This window comes from Peromyscus leucopus, chromosome 4 (assembly GCF_004664715.2).
Source record: "Peromyscus leucopus breed LL Stock chromosome 4, UCI_PerLeu_2.1, whole genome shotgun sequence".
Lineage (NCBI taxonomy): Eukaryota > Metazoa > Chordata > Mammalia > Rodentia > Cricetidae > Peromyscus > Peromyscus leucopus.
This window is the reverse complement of record NC_051066.1, coordinates 60934004-60955595: the sequence shown is the minus strand read 5'-3', so window position 1 is coordinate 60955595 and position 21592 is coordinate 60934004. Positions and strand designations below refer to the sequence as shown.

The 21592-nt window shown below is 43.0% G+C and overlaps 2 protein-coding genes across 17 annotated transcripts in view; one reads left to right on the top strand and one right to left on the bottom strand.

Moving 5' to 3' along the window:
• Window positions 1-58: 58 nt before the first annotated feature.
• Btbd18 (BTB domain containing 18) lies at window positions 59-8970 on the bottom strand. 2 transcript variants are annotated; one of them, XM_037204928.1, is made up of 4 exons: window positions 8581-8970; window positions 8109-8193; window positions 6647-6815; window positions 59-2733 (listed from the first exon to the last, which is right to left on the bottom strand). In XM_037204928.1, exons 3-4 carry the CDS (start codon window positions 6768-6770, stop codon window positions 674-676), a joined length of 2184 nt encoding a protein of 727 aa, XP_037060823.1. In that variant the 5' UTR covers window positions 6771-6815; window positions 8109-8193; window positions 8581-8970; the 3' UTR covers window positions 59-673. The 2 variants fall into 2 exon arrangements, with proteins under 2 accessions (XP_037060823.1, XP_028750003.1); XM_028894170.2 differs by lacking the exon at window positions 8581-8970 and having other exon boundaries at window positions 8109-8380.
• A 7178-nt stretch (window positions 8971-16148) lies between these two features.
• Ctnnd1 (catenin delta 1) overlaps window positions 16149-21592 on the top strand; it is a 52744-nt gene continuing 47300 nt past the window's right edge. For 8 of the 15 annotated variants that reach the window (XM_037204927.1, XM_037204925.1, XM_037204924.1 and 5 more), the window contains exon 1: window positions 16149-16509. The gene's annotated coding sequence lies outside the window, so the exon portion shown is untranslated. The remainder of the gene's footprint in view (window positions 16510-21592) is intronic. The other 7 variants (XM_037204920.1, XM_037204923.1, XM_037204921.1 and 4 more) reach the window with 1 other exon arrangement.

The window sequence follows — 21592 nt, the reverse complement described above, 5'->3', positions numbered from 1 at the left end:
AAGACCAGGTTGTTTTTTGTAAAACAAACAAACAACAAAAAACTAGATACAAAGTAAATCTTTTTTTAAAGCAACTACTTTTAATCTACTTCTTGGAAGTGGTTATGGAGTTAACATCTTCCAGGCCCCTGTGGAGGCTTTTGCTAGACTTCTCATACTGGCAGTGAGTAAGCCCCATAGGCTGGGCTTAGTGGCACAGTCCTATAACACCAGCTACAGGAGGCTGAGGCAGGAGTCAGAGTTGAGTGCCAGCCTGGGTAATTTCAGGAGATCCCACTCTCATTCCAGTGTTACACCTAACATAGCTTCATTCCTTCTCAAACATTCTTTAAATAGAACCCAACCACAAACAGTTTTTTTCCTGAATTTTCAGTGACTGTCAGATATCTCATGAGCTGTAAAAGGCCTAGTCTTAACTATTCCTATGTCTTAACTAGAGTTGGGGACCACAATTATTTTATCACTGAAAAATGGATTACAAGGAAATAGCTCAAGTTCATAATTTTCTATCCATGGTATTGCTATTTATTTGATTTCTGCCTGGTGCACAAACCTGGGAAGGGGAGATCAGTGCTGAGAGGAGGAGACATGTGCTTGCTTTTCTGCCAAGAAAGCCTTTTGCTGATCAACAGTTGTCACCCTCCTAGGAGCTCTAACCTGCCCTCTGCCTCCACTATGTTAGTATATCTACCTCTGTTTCTGACTCTGAGGAGGGGTCGGGCCAGACAGAGGGAACACTAGTGGGCCCCAGCCTACCCTCCACTGGCCAGTCTACCACATCAATTTCATCTTCAGAACTGCCAGGAAATGGGTCCAGCAGTTCAGGGTTAGCAGACACTTCCCTGACTGCCTTGGGAGCAGGATACAATACCTCATCCATGCCTAGGGACACTTCCAGCCCTGTCTCTGCCCAATTTGAGCATGGAAGTGAGAGGTCCCTATAAGACCTTTGGGAAGAGTCAGGGGAGTCAAGGTGGAGAAGTTTTTCTCCCTGACCATCCAGTGGCTGGGAGCTGGTAATTTCAAGGTCTGGAGTCCAAGAGCCTCTCAGCGAAAGTGCCTCTCTACTCACCTCAGAGGGCATGACAAGGGGGCTAAGGGGCTCAATTGATTCTGTGTTCTCAGAGCGCATGACAAGGGGACTACAGGGCTCAACTGGCTCTTTGTTCTCGACAACAGGTTCCTTTTCCAATCCTGTGAGGTCTCTGGGCCACAGTTCCATGTCTGGCAAACACCATTCTTCCCCTTCAATCCAATTCTTTCCTGTTTCTGATAGGTGATAACTTGGGGTTCTGCAGCCTTCAGCCCCAGGACTCTCCAAAGACCCTACTGGTGGCTCAACATCTGAGCCACACAGCATGAAGTCCAAAATCTCTTCCAGCTCACTGGTGGCTGCAGCACTTGTGATTCGATACTGCTCAGCTTCACAGGGCTGGCCTAGCAGGGTTGTGTCAAATGTGTAGGGCTCTCTGCAGTCAATATTCAACACAGGTTCCTTCCCTATCAGCATTGGACTGGACCCAAACTCTGACTTCACCACAGGGTGGTCCGGGGAGTGGCTAGCAGAGAGCAAAATGTCTTGTAGCCTAGGGCTCTCTGGGGAGTCCTGACACAGTTGTAATCTAGCAGGTGTTTCCTGCTCATTAACTGAGGACAGCGAAGTTCCTGGAGGCTCTCCTACATCTGAGGGTTCTAAGATCTGGGGGCTATCTTGAGTGTTTCTCAGGGGAGGCTCCTGGACCACCTCCCAGCAGGTACCATTGACAATCTTCCTAAGCTTTACTCTTCCAACCTGCCCCTCTTCCACAGAGTTGGAGGTGAGTGCTCTGAATTCAGGGCTCTGCTTCTTGCTCCCACCTGTCTTCCTAACATCAGGTGGGTCTGAAGTGCTCTGTAGAGGATTGACTTCCCCTGGCTTCTGCTTGTCCACACCCTGTGATGATTTACTTACACTTCTCTGCCTCCAAAGACGCCGGCCAGGGACTGTGGGCACTGAACTAGGACCACTTGAAACACTGGAAGGCTTAGATGTACAGACATGGGATGATGGCTTTGAGCGACTCAGCCTTATCTTTCTGGGCAACAGTTGCTCATCCACAGAACGGTACAAGCTGGGATGGGAAAGTGCTGTAGGACCTAAAGCAGGGTTATTCTTGTACTCCTTTGGCCCTTCTCTCTGGCTTGATGGAGATGAGCTGCTTTCTTGAGTCAAGCAAATCCTGGCTTTCTTTTTGAGTAGAAAGGTATCTGACAAGCTCTCTACATTTGGTAGGTTGCTCTTTTTGTGAGGCCCCTCTTCTTCCCCTAAGGACTTAAACCTCACTGCTCCAAGGGGACTAGGAGTCTGGGTGACAGGCAGTGGAGTTCGAGGGCGGCGGCTGGGTGCTACCACTCTGGCAGAGATTGGTGCAGCACTTGGTGGTTGTAAGCATTCTCTGTTTAGTCTTCGGCCCTGAGGAGCCTTTACTAACTTGCCACCCTCTAGCTGAAGGGTTTCCAGCTCGGACACTCGGAGCTGACGGGCAGCAGAAAGCACATCCTGGGCTTCTTCCTGAGATACTTCCATCTCTGAAGTATACAGGAAATCCACCAGCTTCCTAAGTGTCCTGATCTTTAAGCCTCCCAGCTCCAGCACCACCTTCCGACCCTGAACTGGCCTTTCCCGCTCTAGGCGTTCTGTGAAGAAGGGACTGCAGGCGGACAGGATGCAGCAGTGGGCTGGGACAGCCTCACCTGGAAGAAAAGTACACATTTATGCTTTCTCTTTCTTTTTTTCTTTTGGTCTGTTTTTAGTCCCAATAACAAAAATCACTAATTTGAAGATTAAGGAAAAAAAAAAACCAATATCAGCTAATGTATGTGCTTTAAAAACCTTGTCCAAGCCGGGTTTGGTAGTGCATGCCTGTAACCTCAAAACTTGGAAGGTAGGAACATCAGGAGTTCAAGGTCATTCTCAAGGCCAGTATGAGCTATAGGAGTTGTTTTTTTTTTTTTTCTCCCCCTTTTGGTTTTTCAAGACAGTGTGTCTCTGTGTAGTCCTGGCTGTCTTGGAACTCACTCTGTAGACCAGGCTGGCTTCAAATCCACAGAGATCTGCCTGCCTCTGCTCCCAAGTGCTAGGATTAAAAGCATGAGCTATCACTCACTGCCCAGCAAGAAATCTTGTTTTTAAAAGACCCAACCAAACAAAAAAGCCTTCCTAAGTGCTTAACCTATCTTAAACCTTTGCAACTATCTCATTAGGATATTACGTGCATTTTATAGAATTTCTATGCCCACAAACTTTGCAATGTTTTTCTTTTTCTTTTCTTTCTTTCTTTTTTTTTTTTTCCTCCGAGACAAGGTTTCTCTGTGTAGCTTTGGAGCTGGTTCTGGAACTCACTCTGTAGACCAGGCTGGCCTGGAACTCACAGATACCCACCTGCCTCTGCTTCCTCAGTGCTGGGAGTAATGGTATGCACCACCACCCAACTCTTTTTTTTCTTTTCCTCTTTTTTTTCCCTTTGCTTATTTTCAAACAGGATCTGATTATATAGCCCAGACTTGCCTTAAATTCATGAGCCATTTGAGAACAGTGATTAAAGTTGTACACCACTACACCCAGTTTCTTTGTGTGTGTGCATGCATATTCCTGAAGGAGTAATGACTTCACACTATTGTATGCATGTAGAAGTAAGAGGACAACCTCAAGTGTCCCCACCTTTCCCTTATTATAGGGTCTCTTTGTTGCCCCTATAATGCTAGTCTAGCTGGTCTACAAGCTTCCCAGGATTTTTATGCCTCTGCCTCAAAGGAATGCATATTGGAGGTGTGCAAAACTGTACTGGCTTTATTTGGGGTCTGAGGATTCAAACTCAGATCCTCACATTTGCATGGTAAGTATCCACAGAGCAATCTCCCTAACCCCTATAGTTTCTTTATATTTACTTATTTAGGTTGTATGTAGTCTAAAAGTTGACCTCAATCGTCTACCTTATCCTTTTGAGACAGGGTCTCTCATTGAACCTGGACCTCATCAATTTGGCTAGACTGGCTGGCCAACAAACCCCAGGGGTCCTTCTGTTTCCGAATCCCCAGCGTTGAGATTACAAGAACACATAAAGGCATTCAGCTTTTTATATGGGTGCCGATGACCCAAACTTAGATCCTCATGCTTACAAGAAAAATACTTTAGCAGTTGTTTGTTTCTACCTGCTCCCTATGCCAGCCTAGCTGTTCTTTGAACTTGCAGAGTCCTGTCTCCTACCTCCCAGCTCCTTGTCTGGGGGCTGGGATTACAGACAGTTGCACTATGTGTTTGGGTTGTAGAGATTTGAGTTCAGGTCCTCATGCTTGCACACCCAGCCCTTTTATCCAATGAGCCTTCTCTCTGCCCTCTTTTTTAGTTATTTTGAGCCTGGATATCATGTGATCTAGGCTGGCTTAAAATTCCCTATGTAGTAAAGGACAAACTTCCTGCTTCTACAGGCATGCACTACTTATGCCTGGTGTAATCTATGCTGAAGATTGAACCCAGTGCTTCATGAAAACTAGGCTAACACTCTGTCAACTGAGCTATATGCCCAACTTTTTAACAAAAAAATTATGTATTTTTATTTTATTGTATGAATGTTTTGCTTTTATTCCTGAAAACAGTTTTAGAGGGGCTGGGGATATAGCTTATTAGGTAGAGTGCTTTGTCTAGCATGCACAAAAACCACAGGATCGATCCTCAGCTCTGTATCAAATTAGGATGGTGGTAAATTTAGGAGGCAGGAAAATTAGAAGTTCAAGGCCTTTTTCAGCTACCTAGGCCAGAAGAGGGCACCAGCTCTCTTGGAACGAGATGTGGGTGCTAGGAACTGAAACAAGGTCCTCAGCAAAACCAGCACAAGCCATTTATTTCTCTAGCCAACACTTCTTTCCCCAGCTTTGTTTTATGTCTCCTTGTTATTATTGGCTTTTTGTTCTGTTTTTTGAGACAGGATTTCTCTGTATAGCCCTGGCTGTCCTAGAATTCTCTCTGGCCTTGAACTCAGAAATTTGCATGTCTCTGTCTCCCCAAAAGAGTGTTTGGATTAAAGGCATGTGCCACCACTCACAGGTTATGTTGTTTGTTTGTTTTTTTTGGAGACAGGGTCTGGGCATGCAAGATGGCTTAGCACAGAAAGGTGACAGCAGCCGACCACACCTACAGACCTAAGTTCCATCCCTGAAACCCTCATGATGAAAGGAGAACACTAACTCCTGAACGTTGTTTTCTGACCTTCTCGTGTGTGCCACAGCACCCCTTCCAGTTCACAAAATAAACGTGTATATGGGTGTGACAGAGCGTTAAGTACACACAGGAGTAACATGCATTAGTATGCCTCACTCTGTAGCCTGGGCTATCCTTAAATTTGTGATCCTTTAACTTCCTAGTTTTACTTTTAAAGCCAGATTTACATATATGAGTATTTTGTTCACATGTATGTGTATACACCACATATGTGCCTGTTGCTAAGAGCGCACTGGATCTCCCGGAACCAGAGTTATAGATGGTTGTAAGTCAACATGTAGGTATTGGTACAAGAGCAACAAATGGTCTTAGCCAATGAATGATCTCTCTCTAGCCCCGTTCTAGTTTAATTTTAGGAGGAAAAAACATAGTAACAGTTTAAGGCTTTTTTTTTTTTTTTATTTTTCGAGACAGGGTTTCTCTGTGTAGCTTTGCGCCTTTCCTGGGACTCACTTGGTAGCCCAGGCTGGCCTCGAACTCACAGAGATCCGCCTGGCTCTGCCTCCCGAGTGCTGGGATTAAAGGCATGCGCCACCACCGCCCGGCCAGTTTAAGGCTTTTTAAAAATTGACTTATTATTTTATGTGCTTTATCTGTATATTTATCTGTGCACCACATGTGTGAGTTACAGACAGTGATAAGCTGAAATGTGGATTCTGAGAGCTGAACCAGGGTCCTCTGGAAGAGCAGTCAGTGCTCTTAGCCATAACCTATCTTTCCAACCCCCAACAATTTTACTCCTGAAAACAGTTTTAGAGGGGCTGGGGATATAGCTTATTAGGTAGAGTGCTTTGTCTAGCATGCACAAAAACCACAGGATTGATCCTCAGCTCTGCATCAAATTAGGATGGTGGTAAATTTAGGAGGCAGGAAAATTAGAAGTTCAAGGCCTTTTTCAGCTAAAAAGAGTTTGAGGAAAGCCTAGGCTGAATGAGTTCCTGTCTCAAAACACAAAACCAAGACTTATCTTAAACCAGGTGTGGTTGTGAAAGAAAGCCTTTAATCCTGGCCAGGGGAGGTAGAGGCAAGTTCTAGATCCCTGTGAGTTCCAGGCCAGCCTGATCTACATAGCAAGATCTACAGAGCTACATAGTGAGACCTACCTTAACAAAACAAATACCAACATCCCCTCCCAAAAGTAATCCTGGGAACAAAAAGCTTTTCACAAACACCACCACCACCACCACCACCACCACCACCACCACCACCACCACCACCCTATCCCTTCCCAAAAGTAATTATCCTGGAAACAAAAATCTTCTTACCAAAGAGTTTACAAATATTTATAGGTAAGAACAGTCTTCTGGGTTTATTGTTTACCTCTGGCCTTGAACTCATTTTACCTTGTTCTATAGTGACTTTTCAGTTGAACCTCCTTTATTTTCTTACCCTCTGCCTGCAGAAGGGCATCACAAAACACACCGCTCTGCTGCTGGTGATGAAGCTGCAGAAAAGCTACCCGGAGGAACCGGGGATTCCTGTACAGGATTTTGGAACTGGCAGGAGAGCACATGTTGTATTTGGTAAATAACCTTCTAGGTTTTCACGGTTCAGATTCCTGTGGGTGAGATAATATATTTCAGAGGTATGATTATACCTAATTGATTTTTTTGTCTTTGAAATGGTGGAGAAATTTTAAAAGTGAGAGACAGTGAGTTGGTAAGTTCTGCTGAGGATAATCTCAAGAAAGACTATTATGACAGTGGTTACCTATAGAAGCTCCTCAAATAAGCCTGCATTTGAAACTTGGCTCTGTTCTTAACCAGCCTAGCTGTATAATATCATGTAGGTGACCTAACTTCTCAGAGACTCACTTTTCTCACGCATGAAATGGAAATAACAGTACTTACCTTGCAGGGCTTTTTAAAAAATTTAAATAAGCCAGACATGGTGGAGCATGTCTGTAATTCCAGTTCTTGGGAGGCAGAGGTAGTATGACCAGGAATTCAATGACATCCTTCCTCCCATATATAAGTAGTTCAAGGCCAGCCTAGGCTATATGAGACCCTGTCTTGAACACAACAAAACAAATGAGGGTATGGTGGTACATGTCTGTCTGAAACAACTGAGAGGAGAAGGCAGGAGGACTGCATGTGAGTTTGAGGCCAGCCTGGGCTGCACAGGAAGACTCTGACTCAAAATTAAACGAGTCGCAGGGCGGTGGTGGCACACGCCTTTAATCCCAGCACTCGGGGAGGCAGAGCCAGGCGGATCTCTGTGAGTTCGAGGCCAGCCTGGTCTACAGAGCAAGATCCAGGACAGGCACCAAAACTACACAGAGAAACCCTGTGTCAAACAAAAAAATTTTAAATGAGTCAATACAGGCAAATAGTTTAGTACAGTGCCTACCACAAAATAATTATCTTCCTCAAATATCAGCTACTGTTATACTTCAGTTTTTCTCATTCACATTAGCACTGAGACCTAACTCCTATTATTCACATTCTTCCTGTGCACCACATCTCACCATACTTTCAATTTCACACTTTCAAAAACAATACTGCTGGCTATAAAACTGACTCTGGGAAGCCATATGCACCTTTCTTTAGCTCAGTTATCACACTAACCAGCAGAGGGTGCACAATCAAGAAAAGACAGGATTTGGAAGGTCTTACATATAAATAAGACCGCTGTTGACTGACCAAAGTGAACCAGAATGATCTCTGCAAAAAACATGGACTTTTGTGAGCCTGGTTAATTGCCTGGCTAACAGTAGAGCAAGGAGAGGTAAGTATTTGACCCTTCCCCACCCAAATAAATAAAGTGGATATTCTGACTTAAATTTCTAGGGGAAGGGGGGTGTGTGTGCTTGTGCGCACGCGTGCCAGGACCACACTCCCATCCCACTTACTGCACAGCTGTGTGTTCCTTTTCCGGTACAGTTATGGAGTTTTCTGTCAGGTAGCACTGAAGAGTCCAAATAGTTCACGTCAAAACTATCAGGAAAGAAAAGAGTAGGTAAATTAAGAAAGGGAAGTATCAGCTGGGTTTGGTGATCCCATGTCTATAATCCTCGCTATTATTCAGGAGGCCAAGACAGGGCTATTATATGTTTCAGACCAGCATGGGCAATTTAATGAACTCCGTTCTCAAAATAGAATTTTAAAAGGACTGATGGTATACCTCGGGGGTAGAACTCTTGCCTGGCAAGTGTGAGGCCTTACACCACGAAGGGATGGGGGTCGGAGGTTGGGGGTGCAGAGCGGGAAACACAACTAAGTCTCATCCCAGCCATCGGAAATGTGGATGAACAAGGCACATGTTGCAAGGGTGCTGGCAAGATTTCCAAAATACCAATGCCTAGCCTTGTCCTCAGACCCAACCTGGAATCGTTTTTTGCAACAAACTTGCTCCTGTTGTCCTCTGTTTCTTCGGGTCCTCTGGTCCAGTAGCTTTGTTTCCTCCGAATGTCCAGCCTCTTAGCCGAAAGGCTGCGCAATGCAGCCCAGGTGGGCCAAGAGCCTCGGCGGCGATTCCCCTCCCAGTCCAGAAACACGGGGACGAGGGTTAGCGGAGAAAAACGGCGGCGTCACAGAAGGCCCTGCAAAGCAGGTCACCCCGCACACTCTGGGCCCAGGGGCCCAACTCCTGTAAAGAGGGAGCTCCGGCGCGAGGGTTTCTGGGAATGGAGCATGGAGCTGGTGGAGGCCCGAAACCAGGGCTGGCCCTCCCGGACCCCGCTGACTTGGCCCACACGAGGTTTGCAGTCTCTCCCTGGCGCCCGCAGGCCTCGCCGGGTCTCCAGCACCCACATGCACTGGGCAGCGCTGACAACGAGGGCCTGAGGCCACGCGGCCCGGGCTACACACCGCGCGCGGCCATCCTCGCGCTCCGGGCGTCGAGGGCCCCGACGACTTCCTTCCTCCGCCGCCGCCGCCGCCGCCGCCGCCGGGCGCGACCGACCGACGTGCGCCACGGGACGTCATCCCCATTGGACGGCCGCTCCCGGGAGAGCCAATCAGAGGAGGAGGAGCGCTTTGGCGGGAGCTGAAGTATCGAGGGAGTTGAGGGGAAGCCGGCCGGCGGCGAGAGGTAGGGGTTCTGGAATCTGCCTGGTCCCGGACCACGGTGAGGGCAGGGCCTACACTCTCCAGCTAAATAGGCCGGGCTCCAGTGAAGTTGAGGTACATCTCTTTGTTCTCCTCGAAAAGGCTGCAAGTAACCTCGGCCCTACCAAGGTCAGTCTAGGCTTCATTTGTGTGGAGGGAAAAAAAAATATGTTTCTGCGTGCAACATTGCCAATCAAGATATTTTCTTAATCCCAGCACTCGGGAGGCAGAGGCAGGCAGATCTCTGTGAGTTCGAGGCCAGCCTGGTCTACAGAGTGAGATCCAGGAAAGGTGCAAAGCTACACAGAGAAACCCTGTCTCGAAAAATCAAAAAAAAAAAAAAAAAGATATTTTCTAAGACTGGAGAGGTTCAAGAAAAAAAAAAAGATCACTGGGGGCTGGAGAGATGGCTCAGAGGTTAAGAGCACTGACTGTTCTTCCAGAGGTCCTGTGTTCAATTCCCAGCAACCACATGGTGGCTCACAACCATCTGTAATGAGATTTGGTGCCCTCTTCTGTATACATAATAAATAAATAAATCTTAAAAGAAAAAAAAAAAGATCACTGGACTGGCTTCTGACGCCCCTCCCCGACCCCCACCCCGTGGATTCCATTCCAGCCCTGAATCTGAATAGAAGTGGTGACCCAAGAACGTTGTGGGAACACCGACTTGTGAGTTCCAGTGGCCTTCTACAGATCATTTGTTTAGCACGGTTTCTGACTAAAAATAGCTGTTTTCAGGGGTGGTACTAAAAAGAATGATTTCAAGATTAAAAAAAAAAAATTGCAGAGAATGAGGCCAGAAATGGTGGCACATGTTTTTAATCCCAGCTCTTGAAAGGCAGAGGCAGTGGCAGTCGATCTTTGTGAGTTTTAGGCCAGCCAGGAAAGCCAGAAGCTATATAGAGACCCCCATCTCAAGACACCAAAACAAGTAACAACCACAAAAACCTGCAACAGCAACAAGAAAAAAAAACACCATACACACACACACATACACAAAAAAAAGAAAGAAAGAGAGAGAGAGAGAGAGAGAGAGAGAGAGAGAGAGAGAGACTGTTGATCCATATTATAAATCTGTACAGCACTTCTTTACCACAGTGCATTAGGACCTAGGATCTAACTCAGATGACTGACCCTCAGTAGCTACCTGATGATGTCCAGCACTGGATAAAATGGCCACATTCAAAGCTACTGATGACAAATTGTGGTGAAGGAAATGGAGTAGCCAAAAAGGATGTAGAAAAAGAAGAGCCTGTGGAAACAGAACATATATTGGTGAGTAAGACAATGTGTTCAAATGTGTCTTTAGTGAGTTTTAACACATTTTTCCAAAGAATCTGGGGGCTTCAGGTGTAACTTAATGGTACAATGCTTTGCTAGTATGTAAGAGGCCCTGTATTCTTTTCCTACCACTGTTTTTTTTTTTTTTAAGTTTTATTTATTTATATTTCATGTATGAGTATTCTGCATTTATACCTGCATGTCAGAAGAGGGCATCAGATCCTATTATAGATAGTTGTGAGCTACCTGTGGCTGCTGGAAATAGAACTCAGGACCTCTGGAAAAGCATCTCTCTAGCCCATTTTTTTGTTTTTCCTTTTTTTAAGGAAATCATATGAGCCAGTTGTGGTGGTGCAGGCCTTTAATCCCAGCACTTGGGAGGCAGAGACAGGTGGATCTCTGTGAGTTTAAGGCCTGCCAGGTCCAGAGAGAGAGTTCCAGGACAGCCAGGGCTGTTACACAGAGAAACCCTGTCTTGAAAATCAGAAAAAAAAAAAAAAAAAGAAAGAAAGAAAGGAAGGAAGGAAGGAAGGAAGGAAGGAAGGAAGGAAGGAAGGAAGGAAGGAAGGATTTGAAGTAGTTGAGCACATTTCCAAGTAGGTCGTATTTCCCTTAGTTTGGAGTCAGCTTCAAGGATGAAAAAAGAAACAAGAAGCTGCACATTTTCAGTGGCAGTTGTTATGTTTTGAAGAGGAAGCAGTTTGTGAAAAGACATACAGCTTAGCTTCAAGACGGATTCCAGATACTGTCAGCAGCAGCAGCAGCAGCAGCAAAGACAAGTAAGCAAGGGAAAACAAAAGCCACAAGCCAGAACAATACTTGTTTATGCCATCTCTGAGTGTAGAATTAAGACTTGAGTGAGCAGGGACAATACCATGGGGGTTATTCTGTGGCGGTGTAAGGAAAATGTTTTATCCCCTTCTTAATATGTTTTTATCAAGGTTAAATTAATTTTAATAAATAGAGAGGACTTCTTGATTGGCTTTTTTTTTTAAATCAAGTACCATTTTTGGGGTAGTAAAATTTATTTCTCTCTTTCTTTTTGGGGGTGGGCATTGAGACAGGGTTTCTCTGTATAACAGCCCTGGCTGTCATGGAACCCAATACTTAGCCTTGAACTCACAGAGATCGGCCTGCCTCTGCCTCCCAAGTGCTGGGATTAAAGGTGTGCGCCACCATACCCAGCTTGTGGTAGTAAACTTTTAAAAAGGAATGGGCTTCAAAAATAACTAACTCTGGGTGCATAGCCACCGGAGGGTGGACACAAAAATAATTTGTTTTTTCTTATACAGATAGCCAGTGTTTTGAAAGATGATTTTTTTTTTCATTTCATCATATCATTTATGGTTTGGGTCTGTTTTAGAACTAGAATCAAGGCTGGGTCTGGTGGCATTCACTTCTGATCTCAGGAGAACAGAGATAGAGGACAGCTTGAGCTGTCTCAAAAAAGAAGGAGGAGGAGGAAAGAGGAAGTAGAAGAAGGAAAAAGAAAGGAGGAGGAGAAAAGGGCTGAAGATAAGGGACTAGGGCTGTATCTCAGGAAAGTGCTTAGTTAGGTAGGTGAAGCCCTGGGTTTGAGTCCCAGTACCCTTTAAACACTGGGTGAGGTGGCACACACTAGTAATCCAAGACTTGGGAGGTGGAGGCAGAAGGATCAAAGTTCAAGGTCACCCTTAGTTAGCTACATAGGTAATATGAGACCACCTGGGCTACATGATACCCTGTCTTAAAAACCTAAAATAATAATAATAATAATAATAATAATAATAATAATAATAATAATAATGAATATGCCTGATAAAACAGTTTAGCAGGTAAGGATGCTTGCTGCTAAGCTTGCGACCTGAGCTTTATCCCAGGGACCCACAAGGTGGAAAGAGAGAACAGACTCTGGAAAGTTGCCCTCTGACCTCTGCTGGCATACCATTCATAAATAAATAAGTGTAATAAATTTAAAAATGACTAAAAAGAACTAGATTCATTATAATGCACAGCACTACTCCCTATCTGCTGACTTTAATATTTCTTTCTTTTGTTACTAAGTATTGAAACCCAGGCCTTCTTTGTACATGCTGAGCATGTACTTTAATGTACTGAGCTATTTAAATCTCAGCCCCAACTGAATTTCTCTTTAACTTTTTTTTTTTTTTTTTTTTTTACACTGGATCTCATAATGTTGCCTGCCTAGGCCTGCATTTCTCTTGCCTCAGCTTCCCCAGTGGGTTTGGTTATAGGTGTTCACCACCATGCCCAACTTCTCTGTTTTTGTTCTTACTGTGTTGACCAGGCTGGACTGGAACCCACAGAAATCTGCCTTCCTTTGTCTTCTGAGTGTTGTGATTAAAGGCAAGAGCCACCAGACCCAGTTCCTGTTTCTTCTTAGACATAGAATTTTTTTTCTTTCTCACAGCTCTTCCCTAATCTTTCAATCGTTTTATGATATCTTGCTTTTTGGTGATGGTTGTGGGTGGGAAAGTTAAACTTTGAAGGTTATTGAACATTGAATATAATGTTCCATGCATAAAAACAAAAGAGAAACAAAAAAGAGAAAAAATAGCCATGTATATCTAAATTATACTTCAATTTATTAACTTATTTTCATTTTTTGTTTTTTGAGATAATGTTTGGCTATTTAGTCCTAGCTGGACTTGATATGGTCCAAACTAGGTCTCCTCTTTCTGCCTCCCTAGTATTAATTTTTTGCCTCTAGCAATTATCTTTGGCTGTTGAACTTGGCAGGAATGAAGTCTAGATATAGAAGATATCCTGAGTAATGGGAGAAGATTCTTAGATAATGAGATAATTCTTCTTATTATCTTCTTAACAATGTATTTTTTCCCATTCCACTTTGGCTAAAAACTAGATCAAACAAATGTTATAATGCCTGTTTGGTCTTTGTGCACAATAGATTAAATATGAGGATCTTGAAGAAGATAGTCTAAATATGAGGGGTTAGATAATGACTATATCAGCCTGATTAAATGAGCAGGAATTTTGGGTTATATAGATAAAGAAAGATCTGATTATGGCTAATGGGTGTTACTGTCATATAGAGTGAATGAATCTGGTACCTTGATGCGCTTCCATTTTCTCATCTGTAAAATGGTGGTATTCATTCCATAGTAGTGCTTTACAAGATAGAGGGAGAAATGAGTTCAAAGTGTGTTTCACATAGCAGATGCTCCATTGGTTGCTATTGCTGGGCAGTGTTGAGGCACTGACGGGATAAACACTTGCCATAGTTATTATTATTATTATTATTATTATTATTATTATTATTATTATTTTGAGACAGAGTTTCTCAGTGTAGCTCTGGCTGTCCTGGAACCTGGTATGTAGACCAGGTTGGCCTTGAACTGAGAGATCTACCTGCCTCTGCCTCCTGAGTGCTGAGATTAAAGGTGTTCAACACCACTGCCCGACTCAGTAGTTTATTCCTAATGAGTTTATACTATATGCCAGATATTTTTAGAAGACATTTATGTTGCCAGGCAATGTGGCCCATGTCTGTAATCCTGGGACTTTGCAGGAGGAAGCAGTAGGATTATTTGAAGTTCAAGGCCACCTTGGGATATATATAGTGAGTTTCAGACCAGTAGGAACTATATACAAGATCTGGCTAAAAATCCAAAAATGACTTTTATGTATATTTTTATTCTTACAACAGATTCGTCTGTGTGATGAGTGTGACATGTGCCCGTGCAAAGGCTAGAGAAGGCTATCCAATGTTCTCCTCTAGTACTCTGACTTCGGTCTGTGAGCCTGTAGCTGGGCTGGTGACCAGCAAACTCCGGCGATCCCATTGGCTCTGTCCTACCCATGGGCATGCATATGGATGGCCATGTCTGGCTTTGTACATAGGTGCTGGTACCTGAATTCTGGTTCTCATGCTGAAGCAGCAAGTGATCTGTTAGCCACTGAGCCATCTCTGCAGTGAGAGATAGTCACTTCTATCTTATAGTTAAGGAAACAGGTTAGAAATTATAGAACTGGGCCAAGGTCACATAGTGGTGCAAACACTGAGTTAGTGTACTTACATAGGAGTAGCTGGAAGCCAGCAGTTTAACGGCAGTCTCTTTTCTTAGCCATTGTATCACTGTTATAGATTATGAAAGCTTTACAAAGATTCATTTTGCAGTAGCCAGTAGGAACACATACCTCTTATTCCAGCACTTGGGAGGCCAAGACAGGGACATCTCTGTGAGTTCAAGGCCAGTCTGGTGTACATATCAAGAATTCCAGGACAGCCATGGCTACGTAATGAGACCCTGTCTCAAAAAATAAAATAAAACAAAAATAAGAAACAAGGCCAACAAAAGGTATTAGTGGGTAAAAGCGCTTGCTGCCAAGTCTTATGACCTGAGTTTGATTCACTGAACCCACATAAAGGAAGGAGAGAACAGATTTCTGTAAATTGTTCTCTGGCCTGAACGTGGGTGCTGTGGAACGTGTGCCTCTCCACATGTGCAAGCACAGATACGCACAAATACATTTAATTTAAAAATGTAAAGAGAAACCTTCTAATTCATCATCTTTGTTTAGTAACTAGTGAATAACTGATACCAGTCTTACCAGGTGGTAATATGACAGCATTTCCATCACTGAGAAGGCAGGGGCATAGGGATTTTGAGTTTGTGGCCAGCCAGTGAGACCCTGTCTCAAACAAAACAAAGCAACCTCCTCACCCAAGAAAAAAAAAAACAAAATTCAAGCGACAAATAAAACCCTTTCCCCTCCTAAATCTTAAATGAATTCAAAGGAAAATCCCCATAATATTTTTATTTAGGTCAAATAAAAAAGCCAGGTAATTTTGAGTTCACAAAGAAATAGCATTCTCTTAATTATTTTAATTTAATGACATTCTTATCTCTTCTAAACTCTTTGTTTATTGGATTCTGTTCTTTGTCCCAGGCAAACCCACAGTGGTTTTCCTCAACAGCTCTGTGGATTCTGCTTTTTTTAGTTTAGAGCAGAGAAGCTAACAAGTTATTAACAAGCCTAAGCATTTATTTTTCCTCATTAGTTCTAATGCAATTAAATCAAAACAATGGAATTGAGAGTTTGCCTCAGATATTTCCTACCATCCCAATCAACACACAGTCCTGTTTCTGGGATTTCTCTCTCCTTCCTTCCTGGCTTCCATTGGGAAAATGCTTTGGGGAAGAAAGCAACAAACCAAACAGCAGCAGGCAAATAAAGTAAGCTCTTTTCTGTTTTCCCACCCTTATAGGCAGGGAAAGGGAGCAAGACCCTCATCAAAGAGCACTGAGGCTTAGGCGTGCCGTTCTAAGAAGCTTTGTTACTTAGCACCTCCCCCCTCCCCCACCACCACCGCCAGCTCTGCAGTAATTCCTCAGAGACTGTATAGTCTCCGCTTTAAATATAAATAAATATATATACACATATATATATAATATATATATAACTTCCTCGTCTTTCTCTCCTCTTTTTTTTTTTTTTAATTTCCTATAATAAAGTTTCCTATTGGATAAGGTCAGCTCCCTGATTTATGCCTGGCTCCTATTGGAAGCTCGCAGGGGCTGACATCACTTAGGAAAGCTAGGGTAGGGCTGCCAGATCAGTTTGTCACCACCCAGGCTCCCTTGCCTTTGGCTGGGTGCAACTTCCATTTTAGGTGTTGGATCTGAGGGGAAAAAGAGAAGAGAGAGAGAGAGAGAGAGAGAGAGAGAGAGAGAGAGAGAGAGAAGAGAGGAGAGCGAGAGAACGAGAGCGGAGAGCGAGCAGGAGGAAGGGAGGGCGAGAAACAGAGACACGGAGGGAGAGGGAAAGAGGCAGGAAAGATCCTGAAACGAGGAAGAGGAAGAGGTGTCGAATCTCGCTGGATTTGTCTTTCTCAGCACATTGGTGAAGCTCTGGGTTTGTTTCTTAAAGGATTGACTTTAGAAGTCCACATTTGAGGTGGGTGCTTTCTTCATCCTTTTATAAAAATGTGTGGATAACTAGTTGGGAAAAGGATAACCCAAGTGAGATTTTTGTCTTAGTGGTAACTGGAGAGATTGAAAAAAGGCAAGAGAGCCTCTTAATGCTGACGGTGAATTTTAATCAATTATTTTTTTTCTACTTTTAATACTTTGGACATATTTTGGTATTTATATTAAGGAAAAGGTAAATGTAATAGACCTAATACCGGAAGCTGGCTTAGAACCAGGGGTAGAAGTTGTGCAAATTACATTTTTCTGTGTACTTTTACTTCATTCTATTTTATTTTTTCTGGGTTAAGCTAACATACTTCTGTTTTCGGAGCTCAAAAAGTTGTTTTTTTGGCATGTTGTGTGTGGGTTGGGAAAGGAATTTGTCCTGGTCGGGAGATAGTTGTACAGATGGCTCTTACCGTGTTTCAAAACTTTCAGCCCCCTCACCTTTGAATTTGTGGCAGTGGAAAGTTGCAGGGAGCTTTAGAACTTAAATAGTATTGTTTTTTCCTCCTGAGGGTTTGAACGGCCCAGATGGTTTCAGCTCTGCTGTTCCTGGGTGGATCCCTTACTTTTCCAGGTGTGGTGGGTGAGAGCCTCGCCTGTTAGAAGGGAGCCTCTTGCTTTGCCCTGAGAGACAAATGGCTCTAGATTAACTGAATTGCCACCACTTTTCTTGTTTTTATCCTAAAAATACTTTTGAAGGCAGAGATTTGTGAAGGTGTAGTGTGTTAAACCTGCAAATATGATCATGTTGGTGCTTTAAGGGTCAGGAATTCTAATCATGCTTAAATCTGTTGACCAGAGTAAAGCGGCAGAGCACCTGGAAGTCTTTTCAGCCCTTTTGGTTTCAGAAAGGGCCGAAGGTTGTGAATGGTCAGGTGAAGGGAAACCACTTCATGAAAACTTGAGTTTGCAAACCCCATTTGAGACAGCACAAAGGGAATTTTATTTTTAAGCCACTGGAAAGGTGCTTTCTTAGAATTGTCTTTTGTTTGTTGGCTTGCTTGCTTGGTTAACTTACCATTAAGTTAGAACACTGTCAGAGATAAAGGCCTGTGACTCTGCTTCAGGTTTTATAATTGGTCTTAAGATTTGTTTGGTTTTGCTTTATGCACATACATCCTTGCAAATGTACGGATCCCAGATAATTATATAGCCAACTCATCAGTAGCTGCAAAATAGGGTACTCTTCCTTCTTAAATGGGAATCAGTATGGAAATTAGGGCTGAAATAGATATTGCTCTAATTGTAGCAACGTGGGTCTTAATGTGTAAGCTGCTCATTGCCTTTAAATTGATACGAATCTTTAATCTTCTGATTTCCTAGTCCCTGCCCCCATTCTTTGACTGGAACACTTCCTTGCATTTTTTTCTACAGTGAAGACATTCCTTGCAAGATGATTTTGTCCTTGTCAGGTTGTGGCTTCTGGAGGAAACAACTTTTGTTCCTCTTTTCCTTTCCATATAATCTAGGCGAGGGTTACAGGAAAATATTTGACGTCTAGACCTCAAAAGTGAAAAGAAGTAGTTGAAAAGAAAGAAAAAAGACAATATGTACAGTCAGTTGGGCTATAGTTCTCGTTTCCAATTTTTTTCAGTTTTCCTTTGAAATGCTTTTCTGGGGAGGTTTCTTGGTGGGTCTTTGGAGGGTTGGTCTGTTGCTTCCAGAGTGTCGGTTTCTCGCTCAACCTTTAGGGGGAGAGATGAGAGTAAAGGAGGAGTACAAAGGCAGTTTGAAAATAGGTTCTGGATGACTGGTGGTGATCTGGGTCCGGCTTTGAAACTGGGCTTTGTGTAGCTGTGTTGAACAACATTAGGGTCCAGGACTGTTTTTCCCAACTAAGGCATTGTTTGGCCTGCCGTGTAATACAGAGCCCTTTGAGGTGATAAGATGGAAGATTATTGTCTCTTACTTCACCTCTGCTGGTTCTTTCAGGAATTATAGGAAAGGGGACAGATAAGTAATCTTTTATTTTACTATTACTGTTATTTGCTGTGCTTTTTATTTTGATTTTGGGGTGAAAATGATGACAAATGAGTATGAATTGTACAGATTTTCTTCCCTTGTTTGCTTTTTTATATAATTTGCTTAGTTTCTTTGTTATGTGAGTAAGGTATTGGTCTGTTTCAGGTGTGTGTGTGTGTGTGTGTGTGTGTGTGTGTGTGTGTGTGTATGGGGAGGTCTCATGGCTGGTTAGAGTTCTAGTGCCTTTCTTAGGATTCCAGTGTGGACAGCCAGAGAGGTCAGAACATGTTCTATGTTGGTCTAAAATTGGGACTCTTGGAGATCTTAAAAAGAGAGAGAGAGAGCGAGAGCGAGCGCCTTAGGTTTATCAAATAGCTGTCTTCTTAGGGATGGATGAGACAGGATGCAGGCAAATAAATTCAGCTTAGATCATTATCAATTGCACTAGCAAAATATTTAGCTCTGTATAATTTCTTGTTTTCTATTATGGTAGGTGATGGCTCTCTGTTGATACCTTCTAGGTCCTTCTGTCCTCTATCCTCCTTCTCATTGTTTTATTTTACTGTGTGCTAAGCATTTTGCATAGACCTAGTAATTTCTAGTAACCTTTTTTTTTTAAAAAAAGATTTTGGGACTCAGAAGCTGAGATTTGCTGACCAATCACTATCTAAATGGCTTAATCCTGGTCTGATTGACTACAGAGTCAATGGATTTAACCAGGGATACACTGCCAATACCCAGAGAGAATGGACATAACAGCTAGAACTAAAATAAATGAAGCCTTGCTATAAGCAGGAGTGTTTTAGTCGTTACTTACAGAGACCAAATTGGAATAGTATATGTAAAAGATCAGCTTCCTTAGAGCGAGTGAGTGCTGAATATGCTGACATAGATGTTATTTTAGCCCCAAAAGCAGGGATCATACTTTAGGTATGCCACTGCTGTCCCACTGGTCTCTTTTTTTCCTTCCTTTTGCAGTGGTGGGACTTGAACTCAGGGTCTCACACAGGCCAGGCAAGTGCTCTGCCACTGAGCTCATCACCAGTTCTGCTTTATTCATATTTCCAGACAGGGTTTCTCTATGTAGCTGTGGTTGTCCTTGAACTCTTCTGTGTAGACTAGACTGGCCTTGAACTTGGACCTGCCTGCCTCTGCCTCCCAAGTGCTGGGACTGAAGGCGTGCACCATGACCACTGGCTGCTTTATTCATTTTTAATTTCTGGGAATTGCCACAACCTTTATTTGCTTGTTAGTGAAATTTCCTCTTCCAGAGAATTTTCAGCCCTTTGGGATGAATGATGAATGATACCACCTTCTAGTGACAGGTTTGTAGGAGGTAGTTCTAATAAATGTATTATTATGTATCTAAATATCATACTGTATTAAAATTATGTCTTTCACTCTAGGCTGTGAGCTGCTTGTGAGTAGGTACTGTCTTATCTCTATCCCTTTATTACCTATCTCAGTGTCTGCTACAAACTGAGGTGCTCTGTAAGTCATGTTTAATTAAGGTACTTGATGGGAATTAGTGGGGACTGAGAAGGCTTAAGTTGAGACAGGAAGCAAACATGAATTAATTACATTCTCATACAATTTTGACACTTTCACTGTAGCGTGTAGTTTAGATCTTTTATTTATTCATTTACATTTTTTGTTTATATTTATTTCATTGTATGAGTGGGGGAGGGACAGGCACCTGTTTTTGCTATGGCAGGTGTGTGGAAGTCAGGACAATTTGGGGATGGGGAGAGTCTGTTCTCTTTGTGTGGATTATAGGACTTGAACTCAAGTCCTTACACTTGGTGGTATGTGCCTTTATCCACTGAGACATTTCACCAACTCTCACTTTTTTTAGCTGGTCTCATTTGGCTGTGGTTGGCCCAAACTCTGCAATGTAGCTGATGATCATCTTGTATTTGTGATCCCTTCTAACTCTCCTGCCTCTTGTTATGAATGCTGGTACTGTAGACATGTCATTACAGCTAGCTTCTAAACAAACTTTCTGGAAATATTGGAAGATTTTCATGTTTAGCCTTTCTTGGCAATCAGTCTAAAGAACAGTGTAAGAAGTAAGGTGCATTTCATAGCTTAGACGGCTATTACCTTCAGTCAGTGAAAACTTGCAACCTGTCTATTTTCTGGGGAAAAAAACATGGGCAGCAATGAGGAAGAACATTTTCAGTTCTGCTTGGATCAGTGGTTTATATACTACTACTAATAAAAACACGAAGATGGGATGATAGTTTTAGACATGAGTGCTTCAAAGAAAATGCATTTGGTATCATTCCCCCGCCACCCCCTAAGTCTCATTTTGGGACAGGGTCTCTCCTGTACCTTGGCTGATCGTTAACTCCTGATCTTTCTGTATCCACCTCCCAAAGTGCTGGAATTATAGGAATAGGCTACCACACCTGGCCTGATATGTATTCTTTTTTTTGCTATAGATTGAGCTTGTGTGTGTGTGTACAGGGTTAGGCTAGCACAGGATACCATACAATGGAAGCAGTTCTGCCTCAGTGTCACTTTGTTTTGTGACCAGAATGTGAGCAATCACACTTGACAGCCATTATTATTATTATCTTGAGTACTATTACTAATCACCCTTTCAGCCATGGAACTGTATTAGAAAATCTATTAATTTAAGAACTGAAATTATGGAAGCTGGAGAAATGGTTCAGTGGATAAAAGCATTTGTTGTTCTTCCAAAGACTGAGTGTGATGTCTAGCACCTAAGTCAAGTAGCTCACAACCTTCTAACTCTAGTTCCACCGGATCTGATTCCATCTTCTGGCTTCTGTGAGCATCTGCACAGTTGTGATGCAGATGCACACACCTACATAAAAGTAAAGATATCTTTAAAAGAATATAAATTAACTTTTATGTACAATTCAGGGTTGTAGCAAGAGGAAACTTATGTAAGGAATGAGCCATAGGTAATCAGGATATGGAAAAACTACAGATAATCCTTTGTATTTGCTCAGAAAAGGGGATTAAAATAAGGGTTTATAAAAATAAAAATAAAATCTCCTTTGGTGGCTAGAGAGATGGCCTAACAGTTAAGAGCATTGACTGATCTTCCAGAGGACCCAGGTTCCGTTCTC

Excerpts from the sequence above, each read along its gene's own strand:
- Btbd18 (XM_037204928.1), bottom strand. The coding sequence starts at position 6,770 with ATGTGCTCTCCTGCCAGTTCCAAAATCCTGTACAGGAATCCCCGGTTC. Across the intron at positions 2,734-6,646 it reads TGCCCTTCTGCAGGCAGAGG|GTGAGGCTGTCCCAGCCCAC; the intron begins GTAAGAAAATAA and ends CTTTTCTTCCAG.